This window comes from Musa acuminata, chromosome BXJ2-7 (assembly GCF_036884655.1).
Source record: "Musa acuminata AAA Group cultivar baxijiao chromosome BXJ2-7, Cavendish_Baxijiao_AAA, whole genome shotgun sequence".
In the NCBI taxonomy this organism is placed as follows: domain Eukaryota; kingdom Viridiplantae; phylum Streptophyta; class Magnoliopsida; order Zingiberales; family Musaceae; genus Musa; species Musa acuminata.
Window position 1 is genome coordinate 36,504,851 of NC_088344.1, and position 21,489 is coordinate 36,526,339.

At 36.9% G+C, this 21,489-nt stretch overlaps 3 protein-coding genes across 3 annotated transcripts; 2 read left to right on the forward strand and 1 right to left on the reverse strand.

Moving 5' to 3' along the window:
- The first annotated feature begins 220 nt into the window (after positions 1-220).
- Positions 221-3,585, forward strand: LOC135617912 (probable beta-1,4-xylosyltransferase IRX9L). The gene is made up of 3 exons (XM_065118669.1): positions 221-1,807; positions 2,735-2,981; positions 3,229-3,585. The coding sequence occupies exons 1-3, from the start codon at positions 954-956 to the stop codon at positions 3,397-3,399; spliced, it is 1,272 nt and encodes a 423-aa protein (XP_064974741.1). The 5' UTR covers positions 221-953; the 3' UTR covers positions 3,400-3,585.
- A 1,121-nt stretch (positions 3,586-4,706) lies between these two features.
- Positions 4,707-13,502, reverse strand: LOC103992796 (proline iminopeptidase). Its single transcript, XM_009412644.3, has 11 exons — positions 13,298-13,502; positions 12,117-12,316; positions 11,587-11,685; positions 11,390-11,500; positions 11,252-11,314; positions 11,082-11,175; positions 9,558-9,655; positions 8,125-8,226; positions 7,244-7,357; positions 6,103-6,177; positions 4,707-5,042 (listed from the first exon to the last, which is right to left on the reverse strand). Exons 1-11 carry the CDS (start codon positions 13,425-13,427, stop codon positions 4,938-4,940), a joined length of 1,191 nt encoding a protein of 396 aa, XP_009410919.2. The 5' UTR covers positions 13,428-13,502; the 3' UTR covers positions 4,707-4,937.
- Positions 13,503-14,960: 1,458 nt separating this feature from the next.
- LOC103992797 (aspartate aminotransferase, cytoplasmic) lies at positions 14,961-20,970 on the forward strand. The gene is made up of 12 exons (XM_009412645.3): positions 14,961-15,226; positions 15,516-15,587; positions 15,673-15,734; positions 16,379-16,462; positions 17,850-17,949; positions 18,038-18,158; positions 18,310-18,473; positions 18,717-18,854; positions 19,547-19,668; positions 19,849-19,943; positions 20,322-20,442; positions 20,560-20,970. Exons 1-12 carry the CDS (start codon positions 15,011-15,013, stop codon positions 20,642-20,644), a joined length of 1,380 nt encoding a protein of 459 aa, XP_009410920.2. The 5' UTR covers positions 14,961-15,010; the 3' UTR covers positions 20,645-20,970.
- The last annotated feature ends 519 nt before the right edge of the window (positions 20,971-21,489 follow it).

Consider the following 21,489-nt stretch of genomic DNA (forward strand, 5'->3'; position numbering starts at 1 on the left):
GATCGGAAGGGCCAGATCGACTCCAGAAACAGGCTCCAATCGAATCGGCCCGGCCCGGCCCGGCCCCACCCGTCCCTCGTCGGGTCAACTCCACGAACTTATCCACTTCAACAGTATCCCTCGCGGGGGCTTTTATTGTCGGTCAGATCTCCATCGGACGGTGGATTGGAGCAATCCTGAAATGTCACGCTCCCCGCCCCTCATACCTGCTCTCGGTCCCGCGACGAGGCCGTCGTTTCGCAGGAGCGGACCGCGCCTCCACCTCCTCTCTTTGGCTCGTCCAGTGCCTCGACTCCCGCGGAAACGCCGTCACCAGCCCACCGGGAGGGTGTCGTGTAGCGAGATATCTTGCGTTCGAAGAGGATTGAAGCACAGCATCTCGTCTCCCTTCGAAACCCGGTCCGGTGATCTCCGGAACCTTCTTTCGTGGCGTTCTCTTGCTTCTGGGGTTTTGGATTCCGAGGTGGTTTCTTGTTGTTGTGGTATTGTGGTGGATCTCAGCCCGAGCAGAAAAGTTCCCGTTTTGGAGCGTCCCTGGTGTGATCCGATGGGTTTTTTTCCCTGACCGATATCTTTCGACTTTGAAGTGATGGGTTTCGGTAGCTTCTGTTGCAAATCTCATCTCTTTGTCCTCGACGTGGACGATGTGGTTGACTTTGTCCTTGAAAGCTGAGATATTGGAGCGTATGAATTCTTTTAGAGATTCCATTTCTTCGGTTCTTTTTTCGCTGAAGTCGATAGCTTTTTCTTGCTTTGGATTGAAAAGAAACAAAGAAGGAACAAAAGGTAATCGACTTTTAGTTTTGGTTTTAAGGGAAGTTCTTGAATCGAAGTGAAGCTGATTAGTCCTGGTTGACGAGAAAAAAGAAGGCTTTTTGGTTTGCTATTTGATTGTTCAATGGAGTTGCAATTTGATCGGGTGATTCGTTAACATTACTTCGTCTACATTGTAAATGGCATCATTCAGAAGAAATATACCTGGGGCGCGGCGAGGTGGAGCTGTGCATATTGGCGAAGAATCAATAGATGCCGATGCCTTCACCAAATTATCTCATTCTGAGACCTATTTGGTTGCAAGAAGATTGCTAAAGTCATTCTTGAATTCACTGGTGAACAGGATTCAGGATGGTTTTGCTGGTCTTTTGCTGCGACCATCTTCTCGGTTTGTGGACAGGTCCAAGGCAAAGGGGTTACGCTGGAAGAAAGTTCTTTTGCATATCTTCATCTTTTTCATGATTGGGATATTCATCGGTTTCACCCCGTTTCAGTCTGTGGATGTTTCCAAGAATTTTTCTTCTGGACATCAATTGTTCTCCTTTAAAGAAGATCTAGCAGCTTTAGATACTCATAGGAAAATCTATATGATGCAAAAGGAGGTTCAGAAAACTGCTAAGGCAGAAAGAAAAAAGAATGAGTCGCATGAGACAATGGATGCATTACCTTCAGCTCTGAGTGTGGAGTTAGAATCTCACAAGCTTCTAATTATTGTTACTCCAACTTATGTTCGGCCATTTCAAGCCTATAATCTAAACCGCCTGGCGCACACATTAAGAAATGTACCACCTCCTCTGCTCTGGTTAGTCGTGGAGACATTCACAAGGTCTAGTGAAACTGCTAAGATCTTGAGAGGATCTGGGGTCATGTACAGACATCTTGTGTGCAAACAGAATGTCACATATATAAAGGATACTAGTCTGAATATAGCTCTTTCTCACATCGAAGAACACCGTCTTGATGGTATTGTACACTTTGCAGATGATAATGGGATATATTCCATCCATCTCTTTGATCAAATGAGACAAATCAGGTACTTGCTCTTAAATTGCTTATAAATCTGCATCCTTTAATGTTAGTAGAAATGATGAGTTTCTCAAGTTACCAATTAATATTTTCTGCAGCAAGATCATATTATATATATATATATATATATATATATATATATATATATATAATGACTTGCCTCACCCACATTTTTGTGACTTAGAGGGCTAAGAATATTAAAACTTACTTACATTTGATTTTCACCAAGGAACAATAACTTCTTTGTGCATGATTGCTTGAATTGGTTTGATTTTTGTTTGGATGCATTTTTTTTTTTGGCAATGATTTAACTTTTTTATGAAACTAAATTTCCCTTGTTTTTTTGTATTTAACATATCAATAATTTGCATAGTGAAGGACCACCAATTTTAATTTTTTATGGGTTATCTCACAATAATATTTGGCGCTGTATGCTTCACTGTGTCTATTTAAGAATTATCAAATTTGAATGACAGCATATCCATTTTGTATGACCGTCACAAGTTTGCAATTCTGATTAAATATTCAATTTGTTTCTTTGTGTTGATGCCTTTCTTGTTCAATGCTTTGTTTTTCTTGCTGTTGAAAGGAACAAATCATTAAAAAATGTTGGATCGTTCACAATTTCAGTTTTACAACAGACACACTACTTGGTTACTTGCAATGGTAATTTGCTTGGATGCAGAAGGCAGAGAGCCAAGCTGATATATGACCATGCAGAAACCGAGACAGAGTGAGAGATGAGAGACTATGAATAAGCCGTATATAGTGAGAATTCTTTAGAAAAATAAGGTTATAGTGATCGAAAATCATCACGCTTACTAGTAATATTGTTCAGAATATCTCAACCATCTTCCATTATCTAAGCTTTCATTGTAGCTTCTACCTCTGGTTTATATCATCGTTGGTGTGATCCTTAATTTGTGACCTGCAGGCGATTTGGCACATGGCCGGTTGCCATTGTCACTGGTACTGGCAAGCAAGTTTCAATAGAAGGACCAGTTTGCAATGGCAGCCAAGTCATTGGATGGCACAGGAATCTGAGCAAGATATCTCGAAGACTCCACACTACCATGGCAACCTTTGCATTTAACAGTACTGTACTATGGGAACCCAATAGATGGCTCCGCTTGAATCCTGAACCTAGACGAAAACATGATCTAATAGAGGAAGATTCCGAGGTTGGTTCACTAACTTTTTTTTTTCTAGACATTATATGTATTCGTGGAACAAGTTTCCGTGTATTTTCTTCTGTACGAAACTCTATACTTTGACATTAGAAGTACTGCACACAGCTTGTAGCCATAGTTACTTGTATGGAAAATGATAAATTGATATCATTCGCTTGGCACATCTCTTTATCTTTGTTTAGTTTGTCACAAGCATAGGTGATCATAGAAAGAGACCAATGTGCATTTATGTTTTCAGGAGACTGCATTCATTGAAGAACTGTTTGAAGATGAAAGCCAAATGGAAGGTTTAGCAAATAATTGCTCTTTGATAATGGTTTGGCACCTTCGAGTAGAAGCTTCTGAAATGAGATATCCCAAGGGCTGGCTGATGCAGAAGAACTTAGATGTTGTCATTCCTCTAGCATGACAGATGGTTGAATCACCCCATCAAATGTAAAAAACACTTCTTTTCTTTCTTTATTGGATGCTTCATATCTTCTCTTTAAATCAAAATCTTCATTTCTGCTTCATATTTTTGTCATGTAAATGGATGCTTAGACTTCTCTGAGATGGTTACTGAATAGAACTTGTTTCATATCCTGGGAAATCCAAATTGAGCTGCAGCAGCTGCTTCTGCTGACATAACCAAGTTTTGATTGCTTCAACCATGAAACAAGGCTTGGTCTCTTTGATGTGGATGTTTCTTATCATACTTGGTTGTATCAACATTGTGTCATCACCAATGCTACTTTACAGCTTAGCAATTCTCTAATTTTCATGGAGATGCTGAATTATGTAAAATTATGAATTCTTTAGTCCAGGATCAGTACCAAAAGAGCAGTTCATAGAACCAACAACAAATACTGAATGCAAGGTGATTTGGCACTACTTGTTTGCATCTCATGTAAATTTGAAAAAAGAAATTATTTATTTTTTCATTCTCTCTAGTAATCTACATTTACTCTGCTACTAGTGTTTCAAACAGTTTCACTAAATCATAATTTACAATATTTTTTTTTGAAGTTTTATTATTCTTTAAATTTCTTGTCCTCCTAAGACACCACATGGAAAAAAAATACTTGCAGCTACAATAAAAATATAAAACTATATATTTTCTTTTCCTAATGATGTCATTTATTTGATTAGAAGTTGAAGAGCCAAATCTTACTATTCTTCGGAGAAATATTATAATAATCCATAAGTTATCTTCATGATAATTGGGTTGATTATAGGGGTAAATGGATATAAAATTTCCAAACAAACTTAAAACATCTTAAATCAATGATTCACTCAAGTTAATAATTTAATATTTTAATAAAAATTCAACACATTTATTTTCGTAATGTTCAACTTGATTTGAATCTGATGACCCCTATGTAAGATCGACGGCCTCAAATGGACGATCGACATGCTCTCTTATTTTCAGATTAGTCTCCATAAACCATATCCAGACCTGCGGGCCGTCCGATCTCCAAATCGGGTCCATCCTACGGTGGAGATGAGGTTTAACGTCGCCAAGCACGAACTGAGATCACGACGCCTATGAATTTTAGCCATCGGATCAGTCAACGAGTTGTAAGCCATCAGATGTGATCCTTTTTCTCTTTTAATAAATTATTATTCCTTTATCTTTTCGGAAGATTTCTTTCTTAGTTTTAGATGCATGGTTTTGAGACAGGTCTCTTCTTTGTCCCCAGCAAGCAAAGGTCACCGAAGAAAAAGACACGACCAATATACGAAACTAAAGATGCAACGCTTAGAAAGAAGCATTGCAACTGCAAGCACTCATGATGTTAGACGCTGTAGGCCAAATGGCATTACAGCTCACCTGTCATAGTTAATGATATTTGTTGTTATTATTCACATAACAACAAATAGCAGAACAATGGGTGCTACCAAATACATAGAATTGGAAAGATCCATCTTTGTTCGATCCCATAATAAAAATTTTTAGAATTAATAATCTCAAGCTGCACCTGATCTCAAGAGACTCTTGAATTTCTCATTTGTAGCGACTAACGCAGCGGCAATTCCAGGTTCATTAGCAGAATGACCGGCATCTGGAATTACCTGTTTTGGCAAAAAGAAAACAAACAAAAAGAGAGACAATAGCATCTTTAGTCCATGCTTATTCAAGAACAAGGCGTGTAAGCATTACTGTATCATCATCAAATAACGGAGTTAAAAAAGAGGCCAATAACAGTACAAACTAGTTATAAAGATGCTAGAGGGATTTGATCTGAAATTTCAGCTTTTGCTAAAACTTATGTCAAATTTATGCAGTGCACATATGAAAGAGCTAGTTTATGTCCAATTTATGCCGAGTTTCAAACCTAAACAATGCATGGCGTCGAACGTCACTGTGCTTGCAGCAGAGCAGCATGAGTTGAATTACCCAAACACAGAGGGAGGGGTACATAAGCATGAGTAGGAAAGAGATGTTTTTCCATAAAAGTGCTTTTGAAGCCAAAGCAATGAGGAACTTATTGAAAGGCATGAGGAATAACTAATCAGACAATTATGGGACACAAAACGACCATTTTAATAGGAGTTGGTGCAGATAGATGGAAGATGAACTTGTGATCAAGAGCCACTACGTTCTCGAAAGTTAAAAGGTTGCCCAAGAATTTTGTATACAATAGAAGTTGGTAAAGATACAACGGCATTCAACTTAGAAATGTTACCATGTACGTAATCAAACTCCCAACCGAAACTAAAACAGGATTTCCTCGACCATGAATCTATATTCTATACCATCTCACAGAGTTGAGTTATTGCTTGTAAGCCACAGATCTAGACATCTTTCAATTAATTCTGTTGTCGCAGCTAACATGCAAATGCTATAGCCTTATATCTTGTAGAAAATGATATCATAAAAAGACACCAGAAGAATCATAAGCTTGCCGATGAACAAGGATATTCTTAACATTTACTGAAAAGACTAGACATAACACAGAAAAAAATGCTTAAACAACTCAAAAAAGTCAATGAATATAAAAAACTGATATAATTAAAATACTCTACATCCTCAAACCTGAAGCCATCTCATTCTTGTCATAAATTTATATTGTAAAATTGGAGGGAAAAAGAATATCATCAATAAGAATATTGAAAAAGAGTTTTGTCTGACCTTGAATTCTGCTTCAGGCCATGCTTTATGAAGATCCCAAGCTGACATCATTGGGCAGCAAACATCATACCTTCCCTGTACAAAGTTATTGACATATTAAACTTGTCTCAATGTAGCAAAGCACTAAATCTCCTGGCAAAATAAAGCTATAGCAATCTTATGAATTTTATCGGCTAGTACATGAAGGAATATAATTTCAGAACATGGCCTACTTGTATTGGTTGGCATATTCACCAATTTATAGGAGTTTCACTATAAACCCAATAAATAGCAAAACATATGCCAGTTTGAGCCCCCCTATGAAGTTTTATTCAATTTAAATAAACAAAACTGCCCAAGGTTTAGCTTATGTTAACTTGAGGCCCAGATTTTAAATTAAATCCACCATTCAGATTAGATTTCTTCCTTCCATGTAGCTTCACGAGGGTGCTCTACTGCTCGAAGCTTTGCTGCCAGAGGATAGTAGACCACAGCATCGAGATAAAAGCATTCTGGATACTACATACTTTATCCTAGTTCTCATCTCACTTATTTTTTTTTTGGTTACTCAAATGCCACTAGTGCATGCAATTACAAAGGTCATCCAGATTGGTAATGAACTATCCTTGTATGTTGGTAAAATATGAGAAGAAAGAGATAGAGAGAGATATATTAGAAAATCCAATGCCATGAGATTAAAGGTGAGTACCAAACACACCATGCATTCAACACCAAAGCACCTATGACAAGAAAAGTAACACAAAAATAATGCAAGTTGATACTGACAAAAATATAATGAGCGAGTTTTAGGAAACTCATATATGTGCTTCATTACATTTTACTTTAAAGGAAGTAATACTTTTGAAGTACAAAGATTAGAACACTGGAACTGAAATTTCTACTTTAAAAAGTGTGAGATAGTAAACTGACACTGCCTAACAAGTACATAGCCATTTGTAAATCCAAAAGTATTCAAACATAGAGGTTAATTAACAAGATAAATATGCAACTACCAATGAGGACCGACTTTTCTTTTCAAGGCAAATGAGCAATAACTTCTTTAAACTCATAAATTGATTAACACAATCTAACAATAGTGTATGCGGCAAAAAGAGGTTAGTGTGCTTCCTCATTTTAGCTGGTTAAAGAGGCAGCAACATACCTGTACAATGATTGTCTTTATATGCCGGATCTTATCCACGTTATCTAATAATTGTGAACTAGAGGGCAAAAATCCCTTGTTTACAAAGTAGTGGTTCTCAATTCGTGCAAATGCCTGCAGAAAACAGAAAAAAAGAAAAATATATCCCTTCATGTCAAACTGACAAAAGTGTTGGTACTAAAAGAACTGTGATGGAAAGTTGTGCAAACTAAATAATACATGTTGAAAACCAATGCTCAATCAAACACTAAACAGATACAAAATTTTCAGTGTGGCTCAAAACTTGGCGTATGACCTATCTGTTATTACATTATACAAAGATCATCAGCAAGCAAGAAACTGCATCAGCACAATAATTCATTGGACCAAGAATAGGGCAAAGAATATTAAAAAAAAACTAATTTATTGTTTGCTTAGCAGATATCTGCTAGAGAAAAAAAAAGAGAAAAATTTAGGTGTTTACAAGCACATCATGGTGGCTTGGCTTCACTATGATTGGATTTCTCTGACATGATAAAACAAATAAAAGGCTTTCCCGTGGAACACTTTAATTGTTGATCAATTCAATTAAAAGGTCATTCTGTGCACTATTACATAGATCTTAAACTTCTGATAAATTGGCGATCAAGCTATGAATAGATTGTATGAACCTCAACAGACCACAATATTTGGTCAAAGTACCAAGACTGAACCAAATGATATGGGTTTAGCTCCCACCTTTGTAATATGGTTACCCATTTTGGAACTAAATTTCCAATGATTTAGCAGTTTAGATCGATTTATGCCAGAAGAAACATGCTGGTACATAATACTAGATTAGACATGATAACCATGTAGTAGTGATTATTTTAAGTGTAGTAAGAAATAAAGACATGACTTGCCAATGAAAAATTATCGTCTTCGCCTCTTTTGATATTCTCTTCATTTTGCATAAGATGGGCAGTCATCAATTCCCATGTAGTCCAAATTTTGGCAGCGCTATTCTGAAAAGAAACACATCAACCGGTCCATGTGACAAGCATATAATACGCATAACCAACAGTTACAGAGTCAAGCACATCACCTCTTCCCATCTGAATAGAGATTATAGCAAATATGCAGGATCAAAAGCACAGAATCATTTATTTACAACTATGTGGCTCAAATTGCAAATAGAATTAAGATGCTCAAGAGACATTAAAGAAATTTCAAGATAGAAGTATCTAGAAATGTCTTATAAAGGATCAATTTATTTATTGAGATCTAAAAGGCCAACTGGAAGATCATGAGTATCAAAAACCTGTATACATTCACTGAATCATCAAGTTTTCCAGAAAAAGATTTAATCATTTGCTGTCAGAAAAATTTTGTTGGTCAAAAAACAGATATAGTTATGTTGTGCTTTGTGCAGATTAACAGGAAGATGCTAAATCAGGCCCTGCAACAACAACAAAGCCGTAAATCAGGTACTGCACCTCCCTGCTTTTAAACTCATAAGTTGTACCCGCTGGTATCAGTCAACTACAGCTTATTTCACATAAAATGCAAGGTTATCCACTAGTTCACTGCTCAATTTTCAGTTAGTTGTAAGATCAGAATAGCAAAAGTCAAGTGTCAGCTCTAGCATATATCGTCTGTGGCTCCTGCCCACTGCCAAGCCCTCGGAATAGTGTAGTCCATGTTTCCAGCCTACTACTAACTAGTTGTCTTGATCATCATAATTTAATTAGATGAACCATTTCAGTTTTACAAATATTAAAATATTAAGTATTTTTATTTTATAATGTCTTTTGATTTGAAAGTAAGATTTGAATGTCGACTTTTTACCTAAGGTTGCAACTTGAGTAACTTGAATCAGAGGCTAGAGACAGTTGAACCATAGCCTGACCAGTTTAGATGAGGTTGAAAAACTCTAGCAGAAACCTAGTTGGTATGTATGTCTGATACAAATTGCACACCTGTGTTCTCCGTCAATTGGTTCACAAAAGGATCACAATGTAAAATATATACCTATATCATATATGCAAATATGCTTCAAAAATTTCATTGATAACCATGTCAAATTAAATAGTTTTGTGACTTTTATTCTAAGTTAATCTGCATAAATTTTATTAGTTTCATGTATTCAATAATCACAAGATACATGTGCAGGCATAAGCAACCCCCTGATATTAAAAATAGGCTCATACACTTGTCTGCAATTATTAAAGTACAACCCAGAAAAGAACAATTATCTGCCACAAATCATAGGCACGCAAGAAGTCATAAAAACGACAGTAACGGATCGAATGAGCAGATAGTGGTGCTGAAAGCTACTAAAAAAAAAAAACTCTACCTGTACATCAATGTCATCAGAGTTCAGCCTCTTGTTATATGCAACAATGAAATTGTCCCTTTCATTTTCTGGGATGAAATCCCTAAATGGCTCCCATGCTGAAAATCCAGATACACAATATCAGCATGATTTCATGCAATGTAGTTATATATGCTTGTAGATCAACAATTATGAAGCTTCAGGTTCCTGTTAATGATGCTGACTAGACAAAAGCTATTTCTGCAATAAAATTGTATTCTTAGTGAAGAATACAGAAGGCTTGAAGCAATTCCCAGATGTTTCCATCGTAATAAGTGATAAAGTGATGCACCATGGAAGCCCAAGCTCAAACATAAAACCACAATGTTACACTTCGATAGCAGGTATGTAACTCTCTTGGGCTTTAATTAGCGTTGAATCACTGGAAAATTACTGATACATCTCTCCTACAATTGAATTTGTAGGTATAGAGGAGGACTTGCAACATATAGATTGGATCAGTTTCTCATCTAATCTGACTTCACCTGGCTGGATGTGAATAATAGACACAAGCTTTGAAATTCAGTGAGTTCAGTTTGTTGACATTCTCGGTTTAAAATCCAGCTTCAACCAAAACAGTGTCCATATAGCAATTGGGCTAGAACCTTGTAACCACTGGGCTGGCCTTTGTTATGCAACAAGTAATCTTCAACCCATACAGCAAGATAAGGCAAGCAATGCACACGGTGAAAATGAGCAAATGTCAAGCCAGAATTTATCAGGGGCCAAAGAATTTTTTGTCAAGCATATCCAGATTGCACAGCATCAGGCTCAAGCTAGATCATTTCAAGTGAGTTAACTCCACATTGACTGACAAATGCCAATGTGATTGTGCTTTTCAGCTCATTAATTGGTACACAAATATTAAAGTCAAGAAATAGTCTAAAGTTAAGTTATTTGTCCTAAGGAAGGCCTACTTTCAAAGACATTTGTCAGAGAGGTGCAAACACAGGCATCAAAGATTTTTATGGTAGTAAATTTCATGAGATGCAAAAAAAACTGTAGGTAACATTTTGCCATATCAAACATCTGAATAGTCGAACTATCTGATCAGGTAAGCATCTCATTCGACAAAAATTCCTAGATATTTATCAAAGATAACCAAAGATCGAAAGAGGGTTATTGCATATGAGTAACAGCCCTACATCCATAAAAACAACTTAAGTGTCATAGGGTGTTATAGTAGAAAACAAGGGAGATGTTACACTATCAATATAGTAGCAAGAAGTTCAATCCCTTCGAATCATTATCAGCAATTTATTCTTTTTGGTTCAGAAGAGGTCGCAAAGTCAGGGGGCATGTTAATTGAAAATTTTAATATAAGGTATAATCAAAGAAAACAGTTGGAAAATTAAAGCAAAAGATTAGCAACAACAGTGTCATGAACTCACGATATTAAAAATTAAAATACAATTAATTCAAATTTTCCAGTGAAATAAATATTTCTGATAGCTCAGGAGTAGTCAAACAATAATATACATATATATATAAAGTGAATCATCATACCATCTGGGAATATGGCAGCTGCACCACCTTCATAAAACCAATCAAGCTCCTTCTTCCTTAGTAAAAAGATGCCTCTAAGAATGATACCGGTAACCTTAGCCACCAAAGACAGAATGTCAGCATGTGTAGGCAAAGAACTCTTTCAAGACAACAATTATTCAATAATCCACCTTGTCAGGATGAGATTGACTGTATGCAAGGGCCAATGTGCTTCCCCATGACCCACCAAAAACCTGAACTCAGATCAAAAAGAAAGGTTGAAGCGTTATACCACAATAACTAAAAAGAAAACTCAACTAAAACTTCACCTGCCATTCTGGTATCTCTAGATGTTCCCTTAGTTTCTCAATGTCATCAACCAAATCCCATGTTGTGTTCTCCTCTAAGCAGGCATGAGGTGTACTTTTGCCTGCACCTCGCTGAAAAGTAATGTAGTTTAAGAATAAATGAACTTCTGAAAATGTATAGTTAAAAGATGCCAAAACTATTAGATGAGAAATTACACCTGGTCAAACAAAATGATCCTATAAAATTCTGGGTCAAAGAAACATCTATTGCTGGCTGATGTACCAGCACCTGGTCCCCCATGAAGAAATACGACAGGCTGTGAAAAATTACGAAAATGGTTAAGAATATTAAAAAGATATCATGGGTTTACAGGAGTAGCTTTGTTCTTTGAACTTCATATAATTTCTACTAATAGCTGTGAAGTCAATAAATCTGAAATAAATCCACTCTTGCCTAAAGATATGTGTAGCAAAAAGAAAAATCGCACATCAAAATAAGAGTCACCTAGAGTTCACCATAAGCACATGTTCCAAAAGCATTCTCTTTGAACATCGAAAGGGGAAACAGCAAATCTCTCATAATACATATAAATGACTACTTGTCTAGCATGATTATCAAATTTACATGATGATAATGCTAAGTGCTATTGACTGAATTTCATTCATTAAAAAAGGTGGCACAGTGCATGGGTCATGACTGCATTTCACTTATTACATATGAAAAATAATTGCAGAGATAGGAACTTACATGCCCATTTGGATTTCCTGACTGCTCCCAGTACAATGTATGAATATCTGAGACCTTCAAGAACCCTGAACTATATGGTTCTATATGAGGGTAAAGATTACTATTATACTCCTGTGATTCTTTCAGAGATTCCATATATGAATATTGTTGAAGAGTAGAAGAAGAATTATTTTCAGCACAACTAAGCGACCTGTAAGTTCCTGCATTCCATCATCAATGTTCCATAGATCATGAGAAGAAGGCAGTTTGATGCTTACTTATATAATGGCCGGCGGCCGCTTATTCATATAATGAGTTTGAACATTTGGAAACAAATAATTGGATGCACAATTTGTATACCACCAAGTTTTATACTTTAGCTACTTCACATATCAATATTCATGACATGCAATTAAAAAAGTCAAGAACAGTTAAGTACAACAAAATGGATATGCAAAATGTTGATCACTTAACACTACAGAAGTTGAGAACTAGTAGTTCATTGATGCCTCATTCAGTAAGATAAAATCGTTGCTTCCGTTTAAACAACTGAGGGTGAAAACCGAACAGGAAACAGAAGAAATTCTGCATAAGAATAAATTACTTGTGCTCTCGTTGGTTTTTTTCTTTTGTTTCCACGTTTTTTTATTCAAGTTCGCAACTGTTAACTTATTGAACTGAAAAGACTACACAAGATCATGGCAACGATATGTGAAGAAAACTGCATTAAAGAATACAGTAACACATAATTTCCACTTTATTATCCAAAAATAAAAAAAGAGATCAAATCGTTAATATCGTCATCTTCCACTTCATCTCCAAAATTAACACATCATCATCATTGTTGAAAATACTTTTCATGACAAGAGATAATAAAACGCAACCCTAGTTCTCCTAAGAATTTCCACTTTGTTGTCCCTCAAATTCTAGTGCGTTACTGCCAGGTGAACCATCTTTGTTCTTCCGAGAAGCATCCTCAGATAATACATCTGACAACTACTTCCTCTTCTTAGATGAATCGATCGAGAATCACGCCCTTCACTCGATCCCTTTATGTCGTCGCACAACCCAACATCGTACGAGAATAACACAAAACCCACCCTAGACTAAGGAATCTAGCGTTAGACGACGCGATCGAGAAGGTACCTGCTAGATCGGGTAATGTATAGATCTCCGAAAGGAGAACAAAGGGGACGGCGTACCTGGTGGCCGGTGGTTACCGCGAAGGGGAAGGTGGAGACGAGGAGGGAGGGGAGGAACGAAGGAACGTGAGTTGGTGGCGAGGAATCTAGTGATGGAACCGGAGAATGGAATTGGAAGGGTCGTAAACATCAAGCCCGGACTGACGATAGGATTTTGTTAGACGAGGAATCTGCTGCCAGCCAGGCTTTTGGGTTGGAGTGAACGGATACCATTGTCTTTTATTTTTGGATAAATATCTCACATTTCAAAAATTTTATAGCAGCTTACTTTTTTTTTACTTAATACTCGAAAAATAGTGACTTAGACAGTAAGCCACCTATTTTTAATATTTTTAATAATATTTATCCATAAGATTTATCGGTTCAATTATAATATTTTTAATAATATCAAAAAAATACTATAATATATTATAATATATATATATATCTTATACAAATATTATGTTTATAATATGAACATAGTTATAAGGTATATTTTGGGTCTAGGTTACGTCACGATCGATACCACACCATGCTATAGCCAAATCAGCAAGAGGAGCACCCCCACGCGTCGAGCCAGAGATTATACCAAGGCATTGCTCGGTATGTCCCGGGACGACGACCGCACAAAAGTACCATCTCACCTCCCGAGGATCGTTCGTCACGTCAAATCCACATACGTCCGACTCTCGTATAGTAGTACAAAAGCTCATGGTTGGCATCCGGTCCAAGGGGAGGCATAAACAAATCAACCCACCATTGACTTGCTCGTCGGAGAGGCCAAAGTCGGCAATCACCCGACGAAAGCCATCATTGCAGGAAAGCGGCCATCCTCGAGCCACAAGCATTTCGATCTTGGAGTCATCGACGGGCGTCTCGACGACAAGCCGCTAACCGGCATCTGGACCGAGAGATGCTGATCAACATCCCAGCGTCGACACCTATCGCAAGGGCTCGATCGACCTCGGCAACCAGCTCAGTCGATCAAAGACTCCCGACATCGACCCGTGGACCAGGCCATGCGGACTCATCAGCCACGACACATTAGTTCACCAACACATAGTATTTTCAATGATACCAAGATGATATTTTAAATATGAACATACTATTTTTATATAAATTTTATAAAATTATTATGGTTATATTGTTTTTACATTGAGTGATAATATTTTCAATAATACTAGGAGTGCTTTTAATATAGCATGATTTATATTATTAAAATATAATATAAAAATATTATAATTTGTTCGATCCATCGAAAGAGTTCTAAGATAAAAACTATAATGTGTCTATAGGTCTAACCCCTCGGCCTTAGTAAATCAATTATTGATGTAAGTAAAATTAATCTCAAATTTTCTTTCAATCAAGGTTCATCGTATTATATAATATTATTTGATATGGATAATACATATCGATCTAATAAAAAAATAACATAAATTATATATATTAATTTCTCAATATTCCTCATTATATCATTTGTCAATATATTAATATGATTATATATATATATATATATATATATATATATATCCTGTTGACGTGCCTTCTTCAACCATCGGCCTCGAAATTCTACGCTGCCACGCGTCGTTCCCTCGGCGCGGAAGCGTCCTCATTCGTCCTACCAGCGTCGCGTCAGAACGGCCCTCTCTGGCGCCCCGTTGCATATAAATTCACGGGCGCCGCTCGCGGAGTCGTGTGACGCGCGGAGTAGGCGCACAGTAACGCTGCGAGGGAATGGGGGACGCTAACATGCGCGCCGAGCTCGGCTACCCGGGCCGGAGATTAGGTACACTCGCAAGGCACCTGGGCGTCGACTACTCGCCTGCTTCATCCTCTCTCATGGCGTCCCACAACGCTACCGAGATCGTCACCCCCTCGCCGACCGCCGGATCCTACGGCGGATCGGTCTTCGCCAACGTCGTCCAGGCGCCGGAGGACCCTATTCTTGGGGTATTTCGCTCTTTCCCTCTTGTATATTGGTGATCGGAAGGATTTGATTGGTTCTTGGTGCTATTTGGGATCGGACGCTTTCGGATCGGTTTGTTTTGCTTTTAGATGTTGTAATCGACATTTCATTGTTTGTAGGTTTCGTATCGGTTGATGTAACGATATAGTTATGCTTCTCTTCCGTTTGACTTCTTTGTTGATGAATTTTGGAGACTTTGGTGGTTTTCAGATGATTTTTGGTTAACCGATCATCATGTAGTTTTCGGTATTTAATTTGGGAGTGGATGAATAGGTGACAGTTGCATACAACAAGGATCCGAGTCCCGTAAAGGTGAATCTGGGAGTTGGGGCCTATCGAACCGAGGTACAATTGATGGAACTGTTTGATCTGTTCTTCTCGTTGCCTTGTTGATCGGTATTGTCTTAAATTAGTGTTTCTGCTGTATCAGGATGGAAAGCCCCTTGTACTAAATGTGGTGAGGCGAGCAGAGCAACTGCTAGTGAATGATCCGTATGATTACTTAAACTTAATATTGTGCTTAACTGTTAGATTGTAAATCTGTTGAAAATATAATATGTATAGGACATGTGTGTGTCAGTTAGGAGTAGCCGCATACATCTAGAATTTGCATGGTTGTAGCAAGGGAATAATTCTGCTAGATTGGAGAGCCTCTCCAACTGTTTTCAAGATCCTGCCTTGCCTGGCACACAACCTGGGCCTAGCTTCCCTTCAGCTTTTTCCTGGTTGGTGCTTTTATAATTGTTTTGTCATTAAACCAACTTCTCTTACTGCTGAGATGGTAAGTTCTTTTCACTGGCTTAACAAAGATTGTTATAAATCGTTGTTCTGGTCTACTACGTTTATGATTAATTTCATTGCGGTTTTAGTATGTACCATTTTTATAAATCCACCTAGGTGATTATCTAAATCGACCTTTGCCTGTTGTTCTAAGGTTCATTGGTCTTCCATAGCATGTCTACTCAGCATTTCTTTTAATGCACTTGTCATCTTGTCCCAGAAATAAGAAACTAGATGTTTCGGAACTGCAAGTTGTTTGCATATTCTTTTACTTTTCTACTTGATACTCGCTACATGCTTCAGAATTACTAGATGTGCTGCATCTTTATATGACTTTTCTACTTGCTACACTTCAGATCTCGTGTGAAGGAGTACCTCCCTATTACTGGATTGGCAGATTTCAACAAACTGAGTGCTAAACTAATCTTTGGAGCTGACAGGTGTATATCTCTTATCAATTTTTTAATTATCACTGTAACAATATTGTGATGATTATGTTCTATTGTTTAGATCTTTATTTATTCTGCTTTCTGGTTGATGATGTGGGTGATTTGCATATCAGATCACCATCCTGATAATATAAAAGCATCTTTATTTCTTGAAGGAAGCTCCACATGATTGTTGTTTTATCACTTCTACAAAGTGCTAAACCTTTAGGGACAATACATAAAGCACTTTTAGTGCTTTCAGATGATATTTTGTTCTGTGGAAATAACGGCAGGGGAAAAGGTGCACTCCTAAGGTATCAAGAGCAATATTCTTGCAGAAATATTGGAGCTGCTCTCCCTGCTGGTAGCCATGATTTGATGATTTGAAAATCTAGCCTTTCAGATACAAATAGCTACTGTAAGAAACATGGATAGCGACATCGATAAGGATAGAACTTGGAATTTTCTCATCTGTACAACAAAATTTTTGAAATAAATGATTATGACAAAAAGAAAGTTAATATACTATGTACCTTTCATTTTTCTTAGGATATCAAATATGTAGTTTTAAAATTTAAAAAGTTATCAAGTATGTGATAGAGAAGAACTTGTTATTTTACTAGATAATGGATAGAATTTAAGATGAAGTCATCAGTTAAGTCTATTGAGCATAAACTGAATCTCAACACCAGATACAGTAGCTTCTAAATATAATTGATTATTTGCCTTTATAATCATCAAAAACTTCAGTATCTATCAATGAGATACCTCTGAATTTTTCCATTTATATTAACTATAAATATAATTGAATATGTACTTAATATTATTAAGTCCATATTCTGTTAGTTATCACTCAGAAGTTGAATATTCGAAAGAGGCATCCAATATGTGTAGTTGTGCATTTTGAAGCAGCCATTTTCTGTAGCTTCATAATATTTATGTCAGTGACGAAGATGCTTGCCTTAGTGTTATGTTTGCTACCATGTATGCCGTTGCTAACAAGTCAGTTCATCATGGTTTGAGACACATTGTGATGAAGTCACTTTTGATTAAAAATATATACATAAAGTGTGATTGGTTGAACATGACCAAAGTGCATCTAGTATTAGCAGAGAATTGTACTTGAACCATTTATATCAGTAGTATTTTGTTGTTGTCCATGCATATTTCCACATGATAAAGGTTGTGATGATTGAACTATGAGGGCAATTATGGAGATACAGCATCGACAAAAACTTAAAACTGTGTGGTTATCATCATGTTGGTTATTGAAATAGTCAATAATCTATATGTTAGCAAAATTAAGATGGTTCCAATGTTCCATTGTGGATAACCCCCAGAACTGTTAAAGTTTCACTTATTTTGCTAATGCCTATATATTATTCTTTCTTTTTGACAGTCCTGCCATTCAGGAAAATAGGGTGGCCACTGTCCAATGTTTGTCTGGAACTGGCTCGCTGAGGGTTGGAGGCGAGTTTCTGGCAAGGCATCACCATGAAGTATGGTGTCATATCTTAGTTCATGTTTTATATGTTATGGTAATCTAAGCGACTAGTTTTGAGTTTGAAGTTGTTGCTTGTTCCCCAGCATACAATTTACATTCCACAGCCGACATGGGGAAACCATCCAAAAGTTTTTACATTAGCTGGCCTATCTGTCAAGACTTACCGCTATTATGATCCGACAACAAGAGGACTGAACTTTCAAGGTGGGGATCATATCACTTCTGCCATATGCCAAATTCAATTATACTTTTAATTGCTTAATATTTTTTACTTGTTTAGGTCTTATTGTTAATATTGACCATGTAGTTCTTAACTATTCTTTTCTGTTGCTTGGGAAAATTTTTTGTGGTGCAGGTTTGCTAGAAGATCTAAATATGGCTCCCCGTGGAGCAATCGTGCTTCTTCATGCATGTGCACATAATCCTACTGGTGTGGATCCAACTCTTGATCAGTGGGAGCAGATTCGATTGCTGATTAGATCAAAGAGCTTGCTACCTTTCTTTGACAGTGCCTATCAGGTAACATTTGCTTTGCTGCAACTTAAAATTTATCACATAGAATGTATGCTTCTTGTCATGCTTCCTTTCCAAGGTAATCTAAACCAGTTATGCATGAAAAATGACCATTATATGTATTGATCCACATAGTTAGACATGAATTATTTTATAAATTCTTGTAGTTAATCATTTTGCTTCAGTGTGCTTGTGTGTGTTCTCCTACATCTGAATGTATTATGTACCTTTTAAGAGCAAATGTTCTAGGGATTTGCAAGTGGAAACCTAGAGGCTGATGCACAATCAATTAGGATGTTTGTTGCTGATGGTGGTGAATGCCTCGCTGCTCAAAGCTATGCCAAGAACATGGGCCTCTATGGGGAGCGTGTCGGTGCACTAAGCATTGTAAGAGACTTCTATTATCTTGAGAATTTCTTCTATCCTTGTTAGCTAATCTTTTGAGTAAGTTGCTCTGTAGTCTTGGCAATCTTATGTGATGAAACAATTTTCTTCTTAGTCAATGAGATCAAGACTCTCATACACAGAATCAAGTTCTTAATTAATTGCAAATCAGGCCCATTATTGTCATTGAAAATCTATGTTACAAGTGTTGTAAATACTATACAAATATGTTTTTGTGACCATAGTGAACGATTCGCAGGTGCTAAGAATTAAATCATCTTCATCCAAAAAGTAATGTTTCAGGTTTATTATGATCATTCAAGATACATTAAAATTTGAGTAAGCCTACATATGACACGATTTTGAATGCTCGCTTCTGACAATGGATTGCACAACATACAAGGTCCATAAGTCCAAAAAATGTTATTAATGACAATAGTAAATTGTTTAATATATAGTGTTCACCTGTTTATATTTTTGACTGGTCATAGATTGTTTTTGTTACTGAAAATTGTCATTATAGCTAAATATCTAGAGCCTCATTAAACTCAATTGATGAGTAGCTTAAATCTATTTTAGTCATACTCAGCTACTGATATGTGCCATCAATGCTATTCACTTATTTAGTACTTAATAGTTTTCGGTTTTTGTCCTCTCCTAATTTTGTTCCCTTGAGTGTCACTTCAACCTTGTAGGTCTGCAAGAGTGCGGATGTGGCAGTTAGGGTGGAAAGTCAGCTGAAGCTTGTGATTAGGCCTATGTACTCTAATCCTCCTATTCATGGTGCTTCTATTGTGGCTACTATTCTAAAAGACAGGTATTGCATTATGCTTAGTATGTTAATAATGTTGGCCCGTAAAATTAGGATGCAGTTATTACAGAACTTGATCTGTTGCATTATGCTATGTTTTTCATGTTTCAAAACATGTTCCTTCCTCTTTTTCTATTTTCTCATTGGGCATACTTGCTAACTGGTATTTCAACTTAATCTGCTTAGAACAATGTACCACGAATGGACTATTGAGTTGAAAGCTATGGCTGATCGAATAATCAGGATGCGCCAACAGCTCTTTGATGCTTTACGTACTAGAGGTATGTGAATTTGCCAATGTTGGTCTCAGATTAATCTTTTTTTTCTCTGTTTAATCATGTATCATTTTACCTACTTATGATAAACAGTAACATATCACTAACCTGAGGTCTCTCACCACCAGCTATTACAGAGCTCATATAGTTTCATTTAGCTATCAGCACTCGCATACACTGATAGTATGTAGTCTTTGGTTGCCGCCAACTACTTGGTGGCTCTGCATGTGCTATATTTACTAAATTCAACTATATGAGGTTATAATGACAACATTTATGGTCTTTTTTTTGAGGAAAATGATATTTATGATTTTTAGCTGCTCAAATGGTAAATGTAGATTATATTAGCCAAGGAATTAAGAGGCTTCTTCTATGGTCATGCAGGGACGCCTGGTGACTGGAGTCACATCATCAAACAGATTGGAATGTTTACTTTCACAGGGCTTAATAGAGAGCAAGTGACCTTCATGACCACAGAGTATCATATTTACATGACTTCTGATGGGTAATCTTCTTTTATCTTTCTCTTGCCTCAAATCCCACTTACCTAGTTCAAGTTGTCTAAATACGAATATGTGTATATCTATCAATAGTGGTTCTGAGAAGCAAATGCTTGTTGCAGGAGGATCAGCATGGCTGGTTTGAGCTCCAAAACAGTCCCTCATCTTGCTGATGCCATTCATGCAGCAGTTGCTCGCATCAAGTGACAAATGGAGACCCTGGTATAGAGTTTGCCTTCTTCAAGCATCTTTTGCATCTATCCATCTGTTAGGGTTGGCCAATTTTGTCATCTTCCATTCCTAATTCCGTAATAAATTTGTGCAATAAGATGTGGAAACAATGTCTCCAGATTTATGCTTGCTGTTTCTGGCAGTAATAGTTTTTTTATGAGTTCTGCCTGTAAAACTAATGGAATTTTATGGAGCGTGGATGTTTGTGATGCTTCAGATTGCCACAATAACTCTGATCTACTGTCAGTTCAACCAGTTGTAAATTGATTTCATGTTGGTTATCTGTGAGCTGCATTAGACCATGGTCCATCATATCAGAGAATCAGTTCCTATTGGAGATTGCTTTGTGTTATCTTAATCTTGTACAAGTCCGCTCTGATCACAATTCATTTATCCTTATGTTCTCCTCGTCTTCTCTTAATCATTCTTAAGATTGTAGTCAACTGATCTCGTTGTGCTCTTTTTTCAGTGCAGACAAAAGAAAAAGATGGTCAATATTATATATACTTGGCCCAGTTAGTGTATATATACTTTGCCTCTTAGAAGTATTGGGTCTCCAAACTCTTAAAAGTTATATTTGATCCTTAAATTTTTAAAAATTATATTCAAATTCTTTATAACCTATTTTATTTTTAACATTATCAAATTATCATTTCACCCTTTGAGGCATTGATACATATATGCTATTCACTTTCAGTGTCCCCTCCGTCGTCTTGAACTCTGTCGTGATTTTCGATATTGTAATCCCTGTTGCCACCATGTGCATGCAGTGCACCACCGTCATGGCCCCCTACCTCATAGTTCCTACTCGGCTTGAACTC